Source organism: Anser brachyrhynchus (genome assembly GCF_964034855.1).
Source record: "Anser brachyrhynchus genome assembly, chromosome: 25".
Taxonomy (NCBI): domain Eukaryota; kingdom Metazoa; phylum Chordata; class Aves; order Anseriformes; family Anatidae; genus Anser; species Anser brachyrhynchus.
This window is the reverse complement of record NC_137718.1, coordinates 6,148,991-6,170,413: the sequence shown is the minus strand read 5'-3', so window position 1 is coordinate 6,170,413 and position 21,423 is coordinate 6,148,991. Positions and strand designations below refer to the sequence as shown.

Genomic DNA, 21,423 nt, shown 5'->3' with positions numbered 1-21,423 from the left:
AAGCAAATACAACTGTGAAGTGACAGGTCCCAGCATGGCACGCTGACAAGCGGTACCTGCATGCTAATAAATAAGCGATGAAGATGTCAGCCTCAACAGAGTTAAGTCCCATCTAGCTAGGAGCGGAGCAGTTGATGTCTTGGCAGCTACTGCCATCTTCGCCCCCTACACACAACATGTGATTCAGCGCTGACTATTTTCATACTCGGTGATGGAGCAGGAGTGGTTTCTCACCTCCACAATTCCATGGCTGATGGTCCCATACTGCCTCTTCCTCAGCATCACCAAGCTGATGACTATAACAGTAGCTATGGCAACAGCAATCACCAACAGCCCAATAAGGGCACTGCTGCTGAAACTGAAGTCATCACGAAGCGAGTTGTCATTATCCTGGAAGGAAGAAAACAATGGAGCAGGTAGAGGAGGAGTGATGTGGGAGTTGCCCTGCTAAATGCAGGCCTGAAAGGAGGCCACCAATAAGGTCTTCAGCCATCTGTGGTATCGCGGCACGACCGATTATACTTGGCGGTATAAATATTTCATCCCTTTCTGTCAAAAGGGCAATGAACACAAAATCGTTTCCCCATTTAGGCATTTCTGGACAAGCACTGACTCACACTGCTTTCATACCCCACAAAGCACTTTTGCAACAAAAGAGTCAAGTTAGCATCTAATGTTTTTACTGTTATCTTTATGCAGAAATGCCATCCTGCATTATGCTCTGCATGACTTGCCATAGCAGAGTCAACACATTGAACCCCCGGAATTCAGCATTATGCAAGAACCAAAATCCAGTTTCAGGAAGTCATCGATCACCAGACACAGTAGCCATATACATACCGGCTCGTCCACCAGCCCACCAACACGCTCTGCATTGAAAATCATTTCCTTCACATCAAGGGTTTCATCAATTACCTGAAAACGGTCACAAAAAGCATTTTATGAAAGGAGCTGTAAGAAACAGGTGGGAGAAGGAGTATGAAACCAGACAAGAGAACTTTAATGAATACAAGCAAGAGCTCAGAGCCACCTACCATTTTTCCCCTGCTCTCCAAAGCATGGGATCTTCTCCAACTTTTAGAGCCAACTGAGCTACTGACTGCAACCATTTGGAAGCCTAGACTACCTCACACTAAAGACACAAATTAAAAACCTAGGTCCCTGCCTTGGACACAGCATTTCTGTCATGTAAGATCTAACTTACGGCTATAGAACGATTCTGAAAGTAGGCTCTGAGAAGTCAATTTTATATTTTTTTTTAAGCCACGTAACTGGGGCAAGACAGCTGCCACTATGACCTAGTGAATTTTTTACACTGCATATAAAGCTAATGCCTACTGGGTCACGTACCTTTACAAGAAGATGAGATGTACCTTGCTAGGAAAAATACGTGGGAAGGCAGGTGGAATGCACCAGCATTCAGTGTACTCAGACAGAAAGCTACCTAGCTAAAATAAAGGTGTATCAAAGGGTCTCTGCTTGGGAAAGCAATTACTAAATCAGACACTTCTCCAGCTCAGACTGCCAAAGATCCAGATCTCTCTCCTTCCCTCACCCTCCCACCCTTCTGATGCTAATCAGTATTAAGAGCCTACAATAGTCAGAAAACTGACTCCCCCACACCATATGGATAATGAACACACTGACATTCTGCTAGCAGGAAGGAGACATGGAAATAAGCCACTGCTATTAATTAGTGTCCACGGCAGGCTTTGCTTTACAAAATAAAGGTGGAGGGCTCACCACATTTTCATCCACTTTGTTCTTGCTGTTAATCACTTTTTCTTCAGCGCCAATCAGCCCGTCCAACTCCGTCATGCCAGAACCTGCACCAAAAGAGCAAGGCAGTGACCGTTAGTCAGCCCTTAGTGACATTTCCGAAGGATTACCTACTCTTTGTAGAGCTGCCATGGCTAGTGCGTTTAACTGCATGGACCGCTGATTATTAAGCTGTCTTCATGCTGTTGTGTCAGAAGGGGAGCTCATAAGCTATGCTACAGTGACAAGTGATTGGGGAGGTTCTGTTAATGAAGGGAAATGAGGTGGCAATGAGAGAAGCAGACAGGACTCACCAAAACAGGCTGAAGTGTAAATCCAGAAATACCATACTGTTAAGTACTGCTGTTAGAATGCCCAAGGCAACATGTAACACAAATTGTGAGCGTGCAATTCCTTTCTGCGAGTGTCAGCCAGGGTCACCACCACCCCCGCGTGACCCCACGATGGAAGGGCACATCTCCCCTCTGCTGACAACCAGCACACAGGGAAGACTTTTCAACCGCACGGTCAGCATCACCCATTCTTCTGAAATCAAGTACATCAGCAAGCGCCTCGGGAATGAGAATTTCAAGGTCAACCAGCACAGCTCTGTAATGAGCTTCTGTCCCGTAGCTGGCACAAGCCCAGAAACAATAAATCCCAAGGCAAAGGAGGAGCAAAGTACTACACTAGCCTTTGTACCAGAACATCACTCACCCACTTCTAGGCTAAAACTACTACAAGCTGAAGAGAAGAATATCAATTAACAGAAGGCAGCTGCTCTGCATAAACTGTTTTGATCTCAAGCATTTATAGAAAGATCAGATCAATAACAGTCTGATGCAATATACTCTGACCTAACGTAACAAGTTAGGAGACTGCAAGTTTTCCATTATTAGTATGGACAACGTAATGTCCTTCACAACATCTATGCCTCCCTAAAGCTAAAGCAGGAGGACAGTGAAACGTCAGCCCTGCACAACTGAATTCTTCCAATGAGGAGCATGAAGCGGGGGAAATACCACTACAGCACTTAACACTGTGACTGCATACACCTCTCCACAAACTGCTGAGCTTGCAGGTTGCCTAAGACATTATGTCAACCCGTGCTGAAATTGGCACATGTTCCTTAATGAGATGCAAAGGAAAGGATAGTTGGCTCCATGGCAAGTTTTTACTGTGACAAGCTTCTTACTGCGCAAAAATGCCAAGGAAACTAATGTTTCTCTCCAACTCCTCCCAAAAGAAGCATCTAGGGCTTTACTGCATCCCTTTTTCCTCTACAGTTCTTTGGAGACAGTAATCAGATTCCAAGCATGGCCAAGACTGCCCGCCTGACTCCCCACGGCTGTTGAAGCAGGTCATGTTATGAAAGTCAATGATTTGGATTTTCTGGACAGACCAGAAATAGCTTTTAAGAGAACTACTATGCCAGCTTTTGGCCTATGGCTGCTTTATTCAATTCTCAAGAGCCAACATAACAGTCTCCAGGGCTGGGAGTTCAGTTGCTGCACTGAGCTTTGCTATTTGTCACAGCGCGCTGTACCAAATAACAGACCCAGTTCTATGTAGCTCTAAGGCACAGTTTAGATTATACACTTCCCAGGGAAAAAAAAAAAGGAAAAAAAAACAAACCGCACACACATACACAAAACAGAACTCCCTAGCAGCCCTTGTGAAATTCAATGAAAAGAGGAAGAAGGAAACACAGGATATAATCTTAGTCCCCAAGTCATCAGAAACTCTTTTATTTACCCAAATGGGGAGAGGACCAGCTTATGCTTATCATCTTTATGTCAACACAGCAGTCATCAACCAAGAATCAAAGTAAAGGCTGTCACAATTCTTTCCAGAGCAGTCAGTACACTGACTTAGCTGTGAATTGCTCCACAAGAGGGATGAAGGTGACCTTTGTAAAGAGCTACTGGTAATGAAAACAGTTCAGCTGCCTGGCCTTCACCACATTACAAAGTTATTCGTGCTCATATTAAATGGTTATTAGCAAAATCCTTTACTCTGCTTTGAAATTCTGCGCGACGTATTTGGAACCAAAGACAGATGAAAGAAAACGACTGGTTTACTCCCCACGCTCACCTCACATGCCACTGTTCTGCGAAAGCATTCTGACAATCAGCCTTCCATTTCTGCTCTGGGAACTAAACCTGTTAGCAGATCAGCTGGGGCTGATCCTTACCTGAGGCTGTATCTCTGACAAAGGATTTACCACCAATATCTCTATGTCCATTTTAAGGGCCAGTCAGCCCCTTTTTAGCCAGGCGCTCTGTTACTGCAGAATCAATAATGAGCTAAAGGAGAAATGTATAATCACACTGGACTTGGCTCGTATGGAGAGATGCTACTTCTGAAAAGGGGATGCTGAGAAGACAAACACAGAGGAATCTCCTACTTTACCCGTCCCAGAGCAGCTGTACTCCATAATACCTATGAGGACATGTAGCTGGGAAACACACCCCATGTCTTGGGGGGGGCACTCTCATTCCTAGTTCAGTGCTGTTGTCAGGTGGCAAGTACAGATTCCACAGCATGCAGAATAGCCTCTGGACTATTTACCACCAGCAATGCAAGGTTTATTTTGAGAATTGTTGACCACGAGTACAAATAAAGAGACGTAAAATACGGCATGGCTTCAGACAAACTGCTCAGCCCACATTTCTTGTGGGCAAAGAAACTAATTATGTATTCTGAGGCACCTTGCTAGCCCATCAGAGAGGAACACACAGAATCAATTGGATATTCAAACTAGCTTCTTTCTTTATCACTAGGCCTAAACAAATAAAATAGAAAGTTACTGATCTAAATGAGGGCAGGGAAATGAAAATAGAGGTGAGTATGAAACTAAAATGAAGCTATCAAGCACACAGAGAAGGTAGGAGAGTGATAGAAAGCACTGTGAGGGAGCAGCTTAGAACCAACCTTTTTTCATTGGATGGTACAAATCCGGCTGAGGATCTAGCAGGAGGGAAAACAAAAACAAAAATAGCAGAGAAAGGAGATTAAGAGAGAAAGGAAAAAAGGCTTGCGCATGATTTCTGACTCAGTCCCTGGGAAAGCTTTTAGTCCACAGCTTTCTTTAAGCTCAGGACTCTGTTCAAGCATTTTAAAAATAAATACACACGCACACGCCAGATGTCAACACCCGCTGATAAAAAAAAATATAGATACATATTGAAAGAAAAAAAAAATCCTGTGGCCCTTCAGCAGGTCACGGCACGAAGGTTTACATGAGAACATTTTGGTTAAGGACTGACAATGAATTTCAGAATCAAGCCACAAAGCAAAAATTTAACACTCCCTGCAAAATGGAAGATACCAAGCAGCCTTGCAACGAGCAGAATCAGGAAATCAAGAGAGCAGCTCAGTGCAAAGTACAAGCAGCACTGCCTCTGCCAAAGGGACGGAGTCTGAGGAGTACTGCTGGGGCAACTGCTTTGCTCTTAACTGACCCAAAGGGATGGAGCATCCTGTGCCACCGAGCTGAGCTACCAGTTCAGAAAAAGTGCCTGCGTTCTGTAAAAACAAGTGAACCCAAGTTTCCGGTTCTACATACCTTCATTTTCAGGCAAGGCTGGGAAGGTTTTCACCTGGAACGGACGGAAAGGTTTGCCCTCCAGGGGAATTTCTTCGCTTTCCTCAGAGCTCACTCTGACATCCACCTGGGATTCAGAAATGGAGGATGTGAACTGATCCATGTCTGCACGTTGCTCCTGAAGCAGCTCATCTAAAAAGAATAAGAGGAAATCTTACACGGACTGCATGAAGCCTGGCAAGAACAGAAAGGGGCACAGATGGTCTGAACCTAGCTGATGCAGGGCTGCAATAGGAACACTGTTCTGGGCTGCCACGTTATCTTATCTTTTCTGCTTTCAAGTCTCATCTGGAATCCTCAGTAAAGGCGCTGGCTAGAAAAACGTGCTAATAAGTGCCCAGAGGTTTGATGTGGCTAGAGGTTTTGGCAAGAAGGGATTAAAATCCTATAAAACAGGAAAGCATCGTATTTTTATGGATCTTTTTTCATCTGCCTTTGAAAGAGAGCTTTGCAATTCCAACTGTTGCTTCCAACTGTTGCTGACTTTTCTTACGCAGACAGTGGAAGTTCTTAGCACAAGCTATTCTCACTTGCTGCATTGCAAAACCCAGGGAATATCTGCCCCGAAGTACCTACACCTAGACCCAAGTGCTTATTGCTAAGGGTATCTTCAAGGGTTCAAGGGTGCTAGCAATCTTTTTGCTATCTACTTCACTTGAAATAGGAGATCCTAGTCTAACACTGTGGCACGGGGGCTGGCACACAGAGACACTCACCAATCTCATCCTGGATTTCTTCAGCCACATATGGCACCTTGTAGAGCAGCGACAAGCTTTGATTCATCCGCTCCTCAATCACATGGAGATGTGTCATCACCTGCAAATGTACAAGAATGTGTTGGGAGTGGGCAAAAGCTGCCAGTCACTTGACTGGTACTGATACTCCACTTATTTAATAACAAATTTACTACTGGGGGCTTTGCCATGACAGACAACAGAATGAGACCATTCTGTTGGCCCATCTAGTTCAATACTCTGACTGATGCTTTCTAACACTTCATACTTCACTGGAACTGGCTATTGGTACATGGCTCTTTTAGTATTCTGGGAAAGGCTGGGGAAGAGAGAGAGGATTCAGCTGACTCTTGCTGTAACCAGCTCTCTGTTGGAAGCACTGAAGCTGCTATTTTCCATATCCCAGATACGGTCATAATCCATTGCATACAGCAACTACACATTAAGTGCTTTATTAAACGGATTACCATTCCCGATTACTAAAAAAAAAAAAAAGATACCTGCAAAGGGAGCAGACAATATTATTTATCACCTCTCTTTTCAGAACAAAGGTGCCTTTGTTCTGCATGGTGGCATTGCATATGTCTGATGCTCATTACACCCCCCCACCTGCAACAGCTTTCTCCCTTCATTTGAGACATAAATCCAAACCTTATGCAACCTCAAATCACTTTTCCCTAGCATATTAAATTCATTGGTGAAGTCAAACCTGACCTGCAGAGGGTGCTGCATAATCAGGGATCACGCAGACCAAGAAACACATTAATACAGACAGTTAAATGTTAGAGAAAAGCTAAGGAGTTGAATGGACCTGTTTTACAGTCTGAGGTGTACCTGACCTTTAAGAGCAAGGATGAAAGCAATTTAATTTTACATGTGGCAGCTTGTCAATCAAAAGAATCGATTGAGGAGCTTAAAGTGCATCTGAAAAGTAAAGCGAATGGAAATTGAACTGTACCACCCACATCCCTCGCATGTCGATTTGTTGACACTGCAGCCTTCAGAATGAATTAAGGACTGTTTAGGTTTTGGCTTAAGAATACAGTTCACGCACTCCCCCCTTGGGCTTTGGCAGCATTAGAACAAAGGGTCAGGGTGGACTGCATCTGATATGCTAAGCTGTCTGTGAAAATGCTACTGTATATTCTGTATCATGAGCCAAACACCAGTTTGTAAATATCGCAGTTATACCATTATTTCTGAGGGTGTGCAGCTCAACCAGAAAGCAGGAATCAGTGGCAGAAAACCAGAGAGACAAGAGTGAGAGGTACACCACTATCACCTAGCAAATCAACATGAAACCCATGGGATCAGCATCTCCAGGTGTGAAGTTTACTCCTGAAAAGTAACTGCAACACTACTCCACACCTCACTGGAGATGACAAACAGATTCTAGCCCCAGTCTTACTCTTAAACCACAGTATTTCTATCTATTGGTTAGACAGCAGAGTAGTAATTAAGCATTTTTTCTTTCCATTTGGGCAGCACTGGGTGTGCTCAGTTGCATTGTCTCCTTGCAGCTCTCCATTCTTTTTGGCTCTTGCAGATCTTTCATCCACTAAAGAATTAAAAGACATTTCAAAGCAGTGGACCAGCCACAAACTGAGGCTGGTAAAATGCAGATTACATATCTAAAGCTATAACAACTGAGCAGTCAGTTCTCTCTGCTTCTCTCTGAACTCGTGAAAGGACATACCCTTCTGAACAGATCTTTCCATATTAACACGCCATTCTTAATTTGTATCTTAGTTGGACATTTCAGTACATCTTTCACCATTTTAAGAGCAGGGTTCTAAAAACAAGTATCAGGAGATAACCTGAAAGCTTTGTAGAATATCTGCATCTATTCTTACAATTACACTGGACAGGTTTGACACCCATTTGAAGCAGCATATTCACATACACTATCCAGAAGAAGGAAAGAGACTTATTGGCTATTCAGGAGTAAAATGTAATGCAACAAGGCAAAATAAACTCATCAAAACAGACCTTTGAATAGAGCTAGGAATGATGATAAACTGCTTGGCAAGGGTTATGTATGGAAACAAGGCAATAACTCTGCAGAGGCACAAGAGAACTGCCACATACCCAAAACACAGCCATCATAAAGAACAGAGCTAATGAAATTTAGACAGAAGGCCTTGAAAGAAATGAAAGACAGAAGGTCTTGAAAAGGTCATTTAGACAGAAGGTCTTGAAAGAAATTAAAGTGTGTTCAAAGATGACCAAGTTCCCAGCAAATAATTTCATCGATGCTTGACAAAAGGAAACACAAAAGTGGCACCAAACTAGTTCTAATCCCTAGACTTGCTACTGTGAGCAGCAGTAATCCACAGCTAAAACCAGATGTTCCATGGTAGTATCTCAGTCCTCAGATTTTTAACACTGAGTCATGTACCAAGGCAAATGGTACAGAGTATCTGGTGACAGGCAATATGCATACAGAATGGGAGATCTCTACACAAGTATGTCAAGTTGCTATAGTACCCAGCAAACTAGTGTAAGGACTTGACGCATGCCTTCTAGAGTCTCTGACAGCCACTGCTGGATAACAATGCCTCCCTTGATAGAAACATACTCATACCTGAGATTTCATCTGTGCAGCCTTTTCTGGGTCAACTGCCAGGACGTGCTGGTAATGGCGGATGGTGTGCAGACGGTCCTTGTTCTCAGCACGAACGTAGCGCTTCAGAGCTTGCAGGATGCGGTGGGGCTGTAGGAGTTGGGGAGCAAGGAGTTAAAATTCATTTGATTCAAATAAAAATCTGATTCAAATGAAAATCACAACTGAAATACAGCACTTGAGACGTAAGCATGCTTTGCTACTGGACAGATCTGTGCTCACCTCTTATATAATTTCCCTTTACCCTAAGCCTGTTTGACTCAGAACGCTGTGCCCTGTGAGCACTAAACAAAGCGGACGGATTTTAAACAGACGGAAAGTAGAGTGAGTCAATTAGGAGACCCACTGCATGTTCAGCAGGAACAGCCACGATGGGAAAAAGCTTTACTGGGAACCTATTCCCAGCTTCTGCCCCAGCAGGCCAGTCAGTTTTCTCACCAAGCCATTCCCAGCACTACCCCATTGTAAAATACCGCTGCAAAGGAACTCACCCGTGGTGGGTCAGCCTGCAGGGCAGCCAGGTAGTTCTCCAGAGCAATCCGACGTCGATCGTTCAGCATGGCTTCCACACGAGCCAGGTGAGTCTCCACAAGCTGCTGCTTCTCACTTGCTGCCTCTTTCTCCAGAGATTTAACCATTGCCTGGAAGTGCTGGAACAGGGAACAGAGTCTGTATGAAACACTGTATGCGTCAGTATCTCTCTCACGTACCTCCTTAGAATAAATGGAGTCTGTCACATTGCACATCTTAGACATTTAGAGTAGGAGAGAGGGGAACTGACAGATGTTGATGCAGATTTCATATTTGCAAATTAAATAATGACAATTTACCTTCCAAACTTCCTTCACGATCCACTTCAAAGATCTGAAGAAGGCATATGGCCTTGCAGATAAAGATCATTTTTGAGGTGGGAGACCCAGACTGTGCTGAATGAATGCCATAGTATTAACTCTTTCCCTCAACTTTGTAAAACATGAACAAGATAGATCCCTTCACCCTACAGCCATTAATCTGAATTTGCAGAACTCAAAGGTATCACATACAGGTCTTTTCATCAGCATGCCTTCAGATGACATCTCTATATATGCTATTAGAAAGGTCATAATGAGCATCTCCAAACGAACTACAAGAGTCCATTAAGTGCTGCTGTATTTCATCAGAGACAATGGAAAACTCTTTTTGACTTGTACAGGTTTCAAAAGGTAGCTTATTCTAAATAACGTACAGAGAAAACTGTGTTCCAGGATAAAATCCAAAGTGGGCTTATGAACTGGAGTCAGTCACTTAGCTGTATACTGGTTTGAGGGAACTTCACCTGTTTGTCACTGCCTCTAACAATCCCATATAAAGCATATCCCTGGTTAACTTCATAGTCCAACTGAACTCTAATCATAAGGCAGAAGACTGGCATTTTGGCAGCAAACCAGCCTTATCTGCTGTCTAAGTGGTTTTCACTAAGTCTGCCCAAACAGGAAATGTGTGTCCAGAGAGTCAGGGCCAATCTGAACTGGGCTGGGAGGCCACTGGTTAGTGCAATGCAGGCCAAAGGTCTGAAGTTACAGTTTGACTCTGCTGTCGCTAGGCTCAGGGGATGAGATAGCTTCCTACTACTTGGCTTGGGACAGGACCTGGCACAGTATCAGATCATCTCCAACTTTAAGAACAAAACACGCAATTCAATCAAATCTCCTCTAAAAGGCAACTGCTGACAGAAGAGGAAAAGATACTCTTCCATTTCAGTCATCTTTTAGCTTACAATATTAGCATCTCTCATTTAGTTTATTGACAAGATGAAGGCCAAGCACCGGTAGCTTTTTTCTTTAGGTCCTTCAACTCCTACCTGAATGAGAGTCTGTCTTTCTGCCTTGGGGAGATTTACGGCTTGGTGTTCTGCTTCCTCCCATTCCTTCTTCACCTGGGCAAGAAAAGGACAGAACAAATCAACACGCCACAAATTTACATTAGATTTTTGGAGAAGTGAAAATCTAACTGCCACAATGTGGTCACGTTGCAAGGAACTCAAAGAAGCTGGTGACTGAAAAGTCATTTCACTGCCAATTTGTTCACAACAACAAGGGACAGCAACTATGCAGGGCAATAAAAAAGGCTAAAGCTAGATGCTCACCCGGTCCATGCGGTTGTGGTGTCTGACCTCCAGCTGCTCCTTTGCCTTCTGGAAGCGGGCATGTTCGTTGTCATCAGCAGGGGTTTCAAAGTACACATCCACATCGTCAGTTGGCACTGCAAAGAGAGGGTACGGATAAGTGGGGGTTCAGAAATCTGTGGTCCTGGATTGTAAGAGACAGGTAGGGAGAGGAATCTCCATGCTTGCAGCATTAACAATCTGGCAGGCTGAGCTTACTGAACCACCACCTACCAGGAGTCCATTTCTGTATCTCTAAGCTGCCAATTTACCGCACAACACCAGTTAGTTACATCATCCCAAACACACAGTAATGCACTGCGGCAACCAGCACCTGTTCAGTCTTCTCATTAGTTCTGAGACGAGCATTATTCAGCTCCAGCAACAGAATGACTCGGATTGCAGAATAAAGAACTTTTATTTTTTTTTTCCCTCTTCCCTTTCACATTGGCTTTGGATAGTTTAAATGACATTTTGTGCATTAGCTGTTCACTGACAAGCTGGCTCCAGACATCATTAATGTGATTAGGGAGCTTGACAATAAATCTGCACAAAACACTACCCAATATTTTACACTTCAAACCTACCTTCTCTACCAGACGCACCGTACAGAACTAACAGGCAATGATATTAGACAAGACAGCAACAGAAGGAGGCTCAGTGAGACAAATTGACTTGTCCAATAATCTGAACGGCTTGTATCTTTAAGACATTCAAATCCAACAAGGGGAGAAATAAAATTTTAGAACTGACAGTTACAAGCGCCTGCAAAATCCACAACAGGAGGTCTGTACTCCACACACTGCAGTTCGAGAAAAGCTGAACCAAGGTTCTGGGCTACGATTTTAGACACTGCACATCGCAGAGCTCTTTCTCAAAGGATCTGTGGCAAGCAGGATGCACTCTGTCACTGCCCTTTAACAGACAGAGGGCAGAAAGGGAAAATTAAGGCAACCCTTCAAACATCTTTATTAATTTGGATAGATAAAATCTCCGACATCACAGAAAGGCAGCATGCTTTGGAGAAAAAATTTATTTGCGCTTTAGCGTGAATGAAGGCTAAGAGTTTAGCGTGCCCTGGAATCCACAATCCTCTATCCTAACTAGGGAAGGAGGAGTGGAGAAGGGGAAAGAATTACTGCATGAAATACTGGCGACATACAACATAGGCATTATTGTTGTGTGCAAGGACAATGACAGACCAGCACTGTACTCCGGGCCTACTCATGGCAGTTCTGAACCAGGCTTTGACACAGAGAACTCTTTCCAGCCCCAAATCCCTCTGTAACAGGACAGACTTTTGTACAAAAAGCTCCTGACATCCGCATCTTTTATTTCATCACTTCAGTTAGATCAGCCCAATCTAAAGCACTTGCATGAAGCCCATTTTGTAAACAGGATTATGGCTGTACAGTCAGACTGCCAAGCCCCAGATAACACAAAAAGCCTTTCAAAAGGCTTTAATGGTAGCTGAAGTGGAAGTGCTGGAGTTCAACAATAAGATTAATAAGGAGGTTAAAATGTTTTTGGTAGTTTTATCATCTGACATAAAAGCCAGTTGAAATTGGTGCCAAAAACCTCAAGCTCTCAAAACTGCAGGGATTGAGTCACGATTCATATTTCAAACTGAGCTGAAAGTGGGAATCTGAATTCTACACTACTTCACTGATGTTTTCCCAAAATATAATAGCAAGAGAACGCCTACTACCAGGAGAATGGCGAGTAGCAGCTTGCTTTTCAGGACTGACTAGTCAAACACATGCACGGTAATATAACTGGGGAAAGCAAGTGCTTTCTTCCACATATTTGAGGAAAAAAAAGCCAGTTACACAAAGAGGCAAGCTACATGTTTTCATAACAAGAGGGTAGAGACAGCCCCCGGTCCCTGCAATAAACCCAGAAGATAACTAAGCCCTCGGTAAGAGCTGCAAACCAACCGTGAGCACAGAAAGAATACATCCAGAGCCACCTTCCCCAGGAAAGTCAAACCTAAAGACCTCGAGAAGCAGAGACAAGAGGAGACTGCTGCAAAAGGACAGACACCAGAACCAAAAGGATGGGCTATACACGGATCCTCTCTTGACCCACGCAAGGAGGAGGAGACACCAAACGCCAGACAGACAGTGGCTAGCTGCAAAAGGGCCAGTGGGAGGCAGGACTTACTCATCTTTTTACACACAGCCATACAATACTCCTCTGACTCAAAATTGTTCCTGTTGCCTCCGCAGCCTCCATATATAAAGCGAATGCACTTTCTCTTGTTAGGGTCGAAGTACCAACGAGGCATCACAGCCCGGCAGGGCCCTGTCATCGCCTCCTGGGAGCAGACAGCTGTGTGGAGACGGGTTAGAACATGAGCTAGTGAGGAGCACAGGCCTCGCCAAGCGACTTACAAAGCAGTGGTAGCTGTAGTTCACACCTTCCTCTGGGCACCTGTGCCAGCCTCAGCATTACTACCTCATCGGCCCTTCATCAAAGGGCTCGTGTCAGTTTTGGGGGGATTTTTAACATTTTACAAGTGTCCGTCACAAGGGTTGCCAGCACTATTCGGGGAAGGGCCTGCACGTCCTGCTTTGAGGCAAACGTGCAGCAGCCGTTGTCTCAACATGGAGCTTTCATCTGCAAGAGTGATTTCACATTAGCTAGTGGCAGAAACAGCAAGGACCTCTTTTGCTGATGCTAGAGTTATGTCTTGAGTGTCCCAATGGTAGAGCCTCCACTGTATAAAACCAGCATGATGGAAAGAAAACCCATTAGGGCTGCCTAAAGCATTCGGTGATGTCCTGTTCCACTGCACTCTGCCTGGATAGATGCTTCACATCTTACAGGTGAGGTATAAAAGCAAGTGAGAAGGCAGGCTAAGCACAAGGAACACGATCGCCACGACAATCAGAGCTGTTAGGTTTTCAAGTTTTGAAACATCTACGCACTAAATACCGAAACTCCAGGTAGCCATGGCATGTGGACTGCTTTACAAGAAGCAGGCAGTATGAGCCACCGGGTTATTTTGAGGCAAGAGAACAGATACACTGTGTAAGGTAGCAACTGTTCACAGCACTTTGAGAAAACAGACTGTGTACCCCCAAAACAGACACCCCATTCAACTGGTTCCAAGTCTGTTTCGACATCTGCAGATTTGTAACAGTCCTGTACATATATGATCTAAGCCGTGTTTCAGCACGTGAAATTATCTGCAGCATGCTGGCGGTTTACCAGCAAGATGCAAGAACTGCTGGCAACGATTCAGTGATCTGTAGCTAATTGAATTTCATTCCCTCTCCCCCTCCTCCTTCCTCTGCAGACACTTCATGCAAAGCATAGGGCACTGTAACACTGAAGCACCACACAATCAGCAGATGCCCTCTGCACTGGCACCTACTGCTTAACAAAAGCTACTGGAAATGCTTATATAATAGAAGTGGGGCAATCGTGCTATTTTTCTTACTTTCAGGAAAGAGAAGGGTTTATGCAAAGGCTATTATTGTTTAACATGGAGACTAGAAGGGGAGCACCAAGGATATTCCTCAACCTCAAACGGCCAGAGGGCACCTTTAACACCACTTCTGCAGAATATGCCCCCCCGCTTTAAGCTTCCCTTTTGTAATCCGGGTACAAAACACCAAATTCAAGGCAATCACCCAAAACTAGGGATTCGTACTGTACCCCGAATGCCTCCTTAAGATTTTCCAAAATTAGTAGACATATTATTTTCTGACTCAACACTGCACCTTCATGGAGGTGCCTGTTCAATGTGCCAAACACTGGGCTTTCTGCCAGCGGAACTGCTGTTTATCTAGAAACATATGGCCCATGCTCTAGAGAGTTAATTTCAACACTTGAAACATAAGCATCATCAGCTTTCCTCTGTTTGCTAACTTATCTGGCAAATGAAACTTCCAAGTGGCATTTATTGACTTCAGAAGCCTATCGCCAACTGACAGCAAACAAGAATACAGGGAAGCAGGAGGCCTGTAGGCTAGAATGTGACTTACATTTCATATCGCTGCTAACTTCTTTTTCAGAAACAGCCTTGTCACTGCTAGGCTCTGTAGTGGTCTCTTCAGTGTAGTCGTCTACTTTGTAGCTATCATAATAGTAATCACGATCCTCCACCACATCCTCTTCTTCCTCCCCTTCATCTTCTTCATCTTCATCTTCCTCCACAGCTGTTCCTGTGAAATCTTCTACACCTGCCTCTGTAGGGAACTCACTGAAGGGATACAGTTAAGTTAGGGGGGTTAAGCTAATGCTAACCACTTTGTAGCCAAGCTTTGATGTAACAGAATAATGATTCTCTTTTCATCTGCTTTAGAAACACAAGAGATGGGAAAATAAATGTACCAATTGTTGATCAGCCCATCAGCCACAGCAGTGGGACTTCTCCTGTTACAGACACGCCTGCTCTTACAGGCAGAGCTACTCCGTGCCTCTGGCTTAGCGGGGGTTCCTAATATGTTTTTTAACAGTTCCTTTTCAGTAAGTGAAAGCCTAAAATGTTTGGGGTTAAAAACCTATTGTAGCAATCAGTCCTTTTGACTGGCTAAAGGATGGAAGGAGGGGGCTGTTTAGCTCCAGTAAAAGGAGCATTACAAAGTCAACCTTCTGCAAGGCTTTTTCATGTTCAGGATGCTCCTCTGGGAAATTCAAAAGCAGAGAAATTCTCTCAATCCTCACCACCAGGGAGTCACTGCATGAAACTGGTGACAGCAACTTCACATAGAGCTACTAACATCCACGCCAGCAGTAAGAACCTCACCTTTTATAAACGTCATAGTCTTCATCCTCGTCTTCATCCTCCTCCTCTTTGGACAGAGCCTCATCCACAACTTTTGTCTGAGGACAGCATACATATTCTGTTCCGTGGAACTGGTCTACTCCACAGGGCAGCAGCATGCCGTAACTGTGCAGGATCATCCCTTCTGTCAGGCACGCCTGGAAGAGGAGCCCACAGGCATCACTTCAGCACTGGTCTCTTACTCTGGATAAAGCCAACGTTTGCCTACAAGAGGTCCCAAGGATGCTACCAAGGGTCTACTTTTTGCAGCAAAAACGCAATAGCGACACGTGACCTAAGTCTGAACACTAAAGACAAATGGATTTGAGACTCGGAGCGTAAACAAAATCCCCAGAAAAGTCAGATTCAGAGCCTTGCAGTGCTTCCTGGTGCTCATGCACCAACCCCAACAGCCCGCCCCTACCAATTGCTGACTTGTCAGCCTGAGTTCTGGAAAAATAACGAGGCGTTTTGTGCCAACTCGAGGGAGAGAGCACTTGGAAGGAAGAGAGCTGCTGTTTGCTTTTCTGGGCTGGCCATTTCATTAAACTTTATCTATTAAACTTTACATTGCAGTAAGTGAGTAATTGCTCAAATGCACTTTATGTCAAGATTATTTTAACACGCTGTAGATGAAAATCAATCGGATAATTCAAGAAAAAGCCCAATGCAAACTGTGATCGGACATTATGTCTATATACTTCTCTTGAACTACGGAAATATATCGTTTTGTGGTGCCCCCCAGAAAGGAATGGAGTAAGAAAGGCTTTGTTATGCACATCGGAACTCTTTTGTGTTTTGTTTTGTTACAGCACGGATATAAAATGAGCCAAATATTTCTGGAGAAGTTCTCCAATTATGTTGAAAGCAAATGATTTTAAAATTTTCTGGACGTAAGCAAGCTTGCCCTCAATTAAAAAGCGATTCCTCTAGCACAGCTTTATTACGATGGGCTTTTGCTCCCAGGAAGTTACAGAAATACAAGTGTAATCGTTGCATCCGTAACGCCTATTTACTAGCACTGTCACAATTAAACATTGTGTTGCTCTTTCTACAAAACAGAAAACGTGTACATTTAGTCACGATCTTGTTTTAATTACTCCCAGCTGAAATAGGTGTGCAGAGAATTTGTAACATTTTCGCTAGTCAGATAAAACAAACAAAAACATCAAAAAAACCCAAGGGCTAGATTTATTCTGAGAAGATAATCCATCTCTTATGTAAAACCTCCACTAACCGTCACTACATAACTCACATTGCACTCCAAACCAAATCCCCAGCAGCGGCACCACCAACATTAATGCAAAATATGCAAGAAAATTACAAAACATCCCACGACCACAGAGGCCATCCACCCCGGGAAAAAGGATGAGCCACTGGTTAGCGATATATTCCAGGGACCTGATTTCAATTCCTAGCTCCATCCTAAATATGATCTTCAGCAAGCTACTTAGGACAGCTTTTCAGGAGTGAAAAATAACTCAGCTAGCTACACACTTTTTTTTTTTTTTTTTTTAAGTCACTTGAGTTCTTTTAAACGTTTTTTCATTTCTGTCTGCCTCAGTCCATAGACTACAACATGGGAATATGAGACCCCAGAGATAAACATTGTTATGCTCCAGTACTCCAAGCATCTGAGTAGACAGATCCAGAGTAAATATTCTTGCCAGAGCAGCTCAGTTACCTCTTTTGCTACTGTGTGCCAGTGCTGATGACTTTCACACACATCCATCCGCTCCTTGTGGAAGAATCGGCACTTCTCCGGGACCAGCAGGACGTCGCTTACAAATTCGCCCACTGAAAAACAAGAAATGCCCACAGGACAGTGAACAAGAGTCCATTTGTCCCATCACAAACATCCAGCTCCAAACAGAAAACAAAGCCAGTATCAGAGGTGCCCAAAGTACACTGCTGTTAGTGCCTTTAAAGTCTGCCTAAGGCATATTCTTTAGGGACACAGCAGCTATCTATGCTAATTTAGTGGAAAATCAGAGCCTCAGAATTTCCAAAATGAAAACAAGAGAAGGGGCCGATGGCTGAAACATTATGCAAAGCCCAAGGCTGAACTGAAAGCAAAGTTTAAGATGCAAGTGAACAGTTGTTCAAGGAACAGGCAGGATTGACTGAACCAATTTCATGCAGATCTTTGAAAACATCGCATCTGCATACGGAAGTTTTCAAACCACTTAATCACCAATTTCTAAATGAGCTGTATCAAACCAAAGCCAGTTCACGCTGCCTGGTGCTGTAACCGCTCAGAAATTTTTATGTGCCACGAGCGTTATCTGTGTTTTCAGTATCTGGGTATCCGAGTTAGTCTTGTTTGTTTTGTTTTTCAACAGTTTCCAGATGGCTTAGTTCAGGATCAACTGCAGCACATTCCCCAACTCGGACAGTCCTAACCAAAACACAGAGGACTGGAAAATAAAAGCCATACAGACCAAAAAAACGGAGTAAAACCAAGACTCAGCAAATACACTGCATTCCAACATTTAGAGAGCCACAACCTCACCAACGTGATGAAGTCTTGGCACAATCTTAAAACCAGACTTTTGCTTTTGAGGAAGGAGGGAAACAAAGATAATCAGCCTGCTCTACAGCTTTTATATCAGTTGGACTTCACAGCTATTTAACTTAAATATCCACCACAACCCAGTTTAGTACCAGCACATGTCAAATCAGTATCAGAACTACATAAGCATTACTTGCTGTTCTCACTCCACTCCTAATAAACATTGTCACTGGAGTGCAAAATATTCAATTTTCTCAGAGTTGAGATTCTTCTTTGCAGATTCGAATGCCGCTTCCAGTAATTTTAAAATAAGGAAATACTTATATACCCTAAGAAGACTAAGAGAAGGTCTTCAGTCCAAGTGTTTCACAGCAACACACCTGGCACACCTGACTGGCAGCTTTAGGAATACTTTATTAAATTGGAAAAAAGTTCTGTAGGTAAATGTTTTTTTCTCTTGGAGTCTCCAGAGAGCAGAATTTCTTGTTCAACCAATCTTCAACATTATCTTTTCAGAAGAAATTTAATATATTGAGTGACCCATTTTAATGCAGCCCATTAGCGAAGATACCAAAGGCTGATGAACACTTCTGTGCTCTGCTCTACACACAGAAGTCAAAATAGAGTTTGGGGACAGATTATCTTGTGACAATCATAAGATAATGAAATCAGCTAGCATTCATCACCCCTTTTAAATTGGTTTAATTTAAAAATAGACATAATAGAGAAATGCTATTTTCCCCTATTTTCTTCTCTGAAAGCAAGCCAGATACAATTTTGAGTTAATAATCTCTCCTCTTTCCCTCTCACAAGAGGTTAGTGGAAAGTTTCTGATAAATAAAAAAAAAAAACTGACAAAACTTTAAGATCAAGAGTCTGTGGTTCTGGGGTCTGAAGGCAGAAGATTCAAACTGATTAGAAACGGTAATCAGTAATAAACAAGAGCCACAGAAACAGCTGTTTCTAGCTGCATTGAATCCTGGCATGAAGGTTTTCTCAGCTCAGCTTATAATTGGAAAACAATTACACACACCTTCCCCATTCATGACCACGGCTAATAAAAAAATAATCCTCTCGCTTTTAAAATCAGAGTAGCCAGAAGAGGTGTTTCCATGCCACCTAGTAGCTTAGCCAGAACTGTCAGCAGTTTGTCTTTTCACACCTCACCAAGCTCAGCCCTGCTCCCATCATCCCATTGTTACCTTTATTTTACAGTTCAGTGAGAGTGCTAATGGGTTCTCCTCTCCCCCCTTCACCTTTGAAATACAAAAGAGCTTTCACTGGTGGGGGAGAGGCAGGAGAAGGTTAAACATGGCAGGACAGCAAAGATCCTATCTCAGGATAGTCTGTGCATTAATGTAGCAAGGAAGACGGCAGCAGCAACAGCAATAAAAAATGTAGTTGGACTATAACAATAATAAAAAAAAAAAGGCACGCGTACCCCAGAAGCACACATCATACGTTTACAACGAGCAATGTGCAGACTGATAAAGGCAATGAAAATGTATTTTATGGACTGACTTGCAACTCAGATCTTAAAAAATAAAGTCGCCTTACAGGCTGGGCCTCACAAGTCAAGAGCACTGTGGAAGATGACACTAATGAAAACCTTTAACAGTTTTATACTTATCACATTTTAGGGCAGTGTCACTAAAATCAGCTTAATTTTCAGCTGAAGAATAGGCTTGGGGGAGGATTATTTTTAAAAGAGATGACTCCTTATAAATCCAGAGATCTTGCTTTCATCCTTATTTCCATTAGCAGTACTCAGTATAATCAGCTGGGTTCGGCTGCTTCTCAAACCTGAATTTCCACATCTATAAAGAGAAGCATCTTTCTCCCAGGATGCAACCACACAAAATTTTTGTGAGGTGCTTTGTGATCATCTAGTGGAAGGTATGACATACAGGAGAAGAGTACCTAGACAGTTCTGCAGATTTGGTTGTGCTCTTTTAGGACAAACCACATGCTACCCTGAGATACATCTGCAAATTATGGAAACCGGTTCCCACTGACTGCTCCCAGCCATCAGACTCTCCAAGATTGCACAAGACTTCTTGCAAACTGATAAACAAGCCTTTTTCCAGCGGATAACTGAAAAGAGATTCAGCCAGCTGAGACGAAGCTTACTGCTAAGGACACGCAGCACAGCAGTGTCAGTCCCAACCTGCAGGTCAAAAGCTGCCAGGTAAACAAGCTGAACACATTGCCTGATTCGAGTGGGCGGACAGACTCTGGGAAGTACAGTGAAATCCATCACCGTTTATCTAATATTCCTTCACAGTTCAAAGTAGGGACATGGGATACAGCTGCAAGAAGCAGGGCCTCTTTGAAGCAGCTAAGTTTAAATATAGTCGTTGGAATAGAATAGAGATCTCTTGCCAAGACCGAAGCAGGAAGCCTGAACACTATGAGCATTTAAGTCTCCACGGCAACAAAATATTAAAGCTCCACAAAAATAGGATCAGAGTATTAAATCCCAGTGTCTTTGTGATACTCAAATACAATAGCCTTCAGGTTTTTGTGGCAGTTGCAGAGAGAATGGGGATTTCTTTTTCACGCCAGGCACCATTATTCCAGCACAGCTGTTATCAAGCTGTCGATCTGTTGGAGAAAGGCAGAGTTCCATCTTGTGGAAATAAAAACATTTGACTGGAAGTTGGATGTGGAAATGGCAACCTGATACGAGAGAAGCTCTGTAAACTCAGTTGTTCCCTAAGAAGCCAGGAGGCAATCCTCTACTCCCCCACAGGAACACACGAAAAGCACATCACGCACTCACCCAGGCACTTGTAGGGCACAACAATATGAGTGTGGTCCTTGCACTGCTTCTTCCCCCTCTTGCACCAGCTGTCGATGCTGACGGGCTGATTGGCTTCCACGACATTCGTAATCTGAAGGTCTGGGTACATCTGTTTAAAAAGACCCACACAGACTTACTTCCAGAAAGCACAAAAAAACGTGCAAAGCGGCTCCTAACCAGAAGCAGCCAGGCTGACTCTTTAAACAAGAATACGTTCAAACGTGCACACGGATATACATTCTCTTCTGGATCATGCTTACAACAGCTGAAGACACAAAAAAGCCCCCAGCTGTTTGTCACACAGAGCATCAACAGAACATGTCACCACTCCTTCACAGGCGGCAGGAGGAAGCCTGGTTAGGGGCAGGAGCTCAGCGCTGAGGCGTTTGGCTCTGACAGCAGTGGAGGAGGAGGAATATCCTCACCTGTTCCCTTCTGGCTGGCGCAATACCCTCCGGAAGAGGGCAAT

The 21,423-nt window shown here is 43.6% G+C and overlaps 1 protein-coding gene across 8 annotated transcripts in view; it reads right to left on the bottom strand.

The window, feature by feature from the left end:
* Positions 1-21,423, bottom strand: part of APLP2 (amyloid beta precursor like protein 2) — a 48,056-nt gene that overhangs the window by 2,106 nt on the left and 24,527 nt on the right. Inside the window, exons 3-17 of one of the 8 annotated variants that reach the window (XM_080567975.1) lie at positions 20,934-21,063; positions 17,324-17,436; positions 15,622-15,797; positions 14,858-15,075; positions 13,029-13,196; positions 10,848-10,963; positions 10,563-10,637; positions 9,214-9,372; positions 8,684-8,812; positions 6,082-6,181; positions 5,327-5,497; positions 4,693-4,728; positions 1,744-1,826; positions 841-915; positions 235-390 (exon numbers count right to left, since the gene is read on the bottom strand). In XM_080567975.1, coding sequence (XP_080424101.1) covers positions 235-390; positions 841-915; positions 1,744-1,826; positions 4,693-4,728; positions 5,327-5,497; positions 6,082-6,181; positions 8,684-8,812; positions 9,214-9,372; positions 10,563-10,637; positions 10,848-10,963; positions 13,029-13,196; positions 14,858-15,075; positions 15,622-15,797; positions 17,324-17,436; positions 20,934-21,063 — 1,905 coding nt within the window. The remainder of the gene's footprint in view (positions 1-234; positions 391-840; positions 916-1,743; positions 1,827-4,692; positions 4,729-5,326; positions 5,498-6,081; positions 6,182-8,683; positions 8,813-9,213; positions 9,373-10,562; positions 10,638-10,847; positions 10,964-13,028; positions 13,197-14,857; positions 15,076-15,621; positions 15,798-17,323; positions 17,437-20,933; positions 21,064-21,423) is intronic. The other 7 variants (XM_080567976.1, XM_080567977.1, XM_080567978.1 and 4 more) reach the window with 7 other exon arrangements.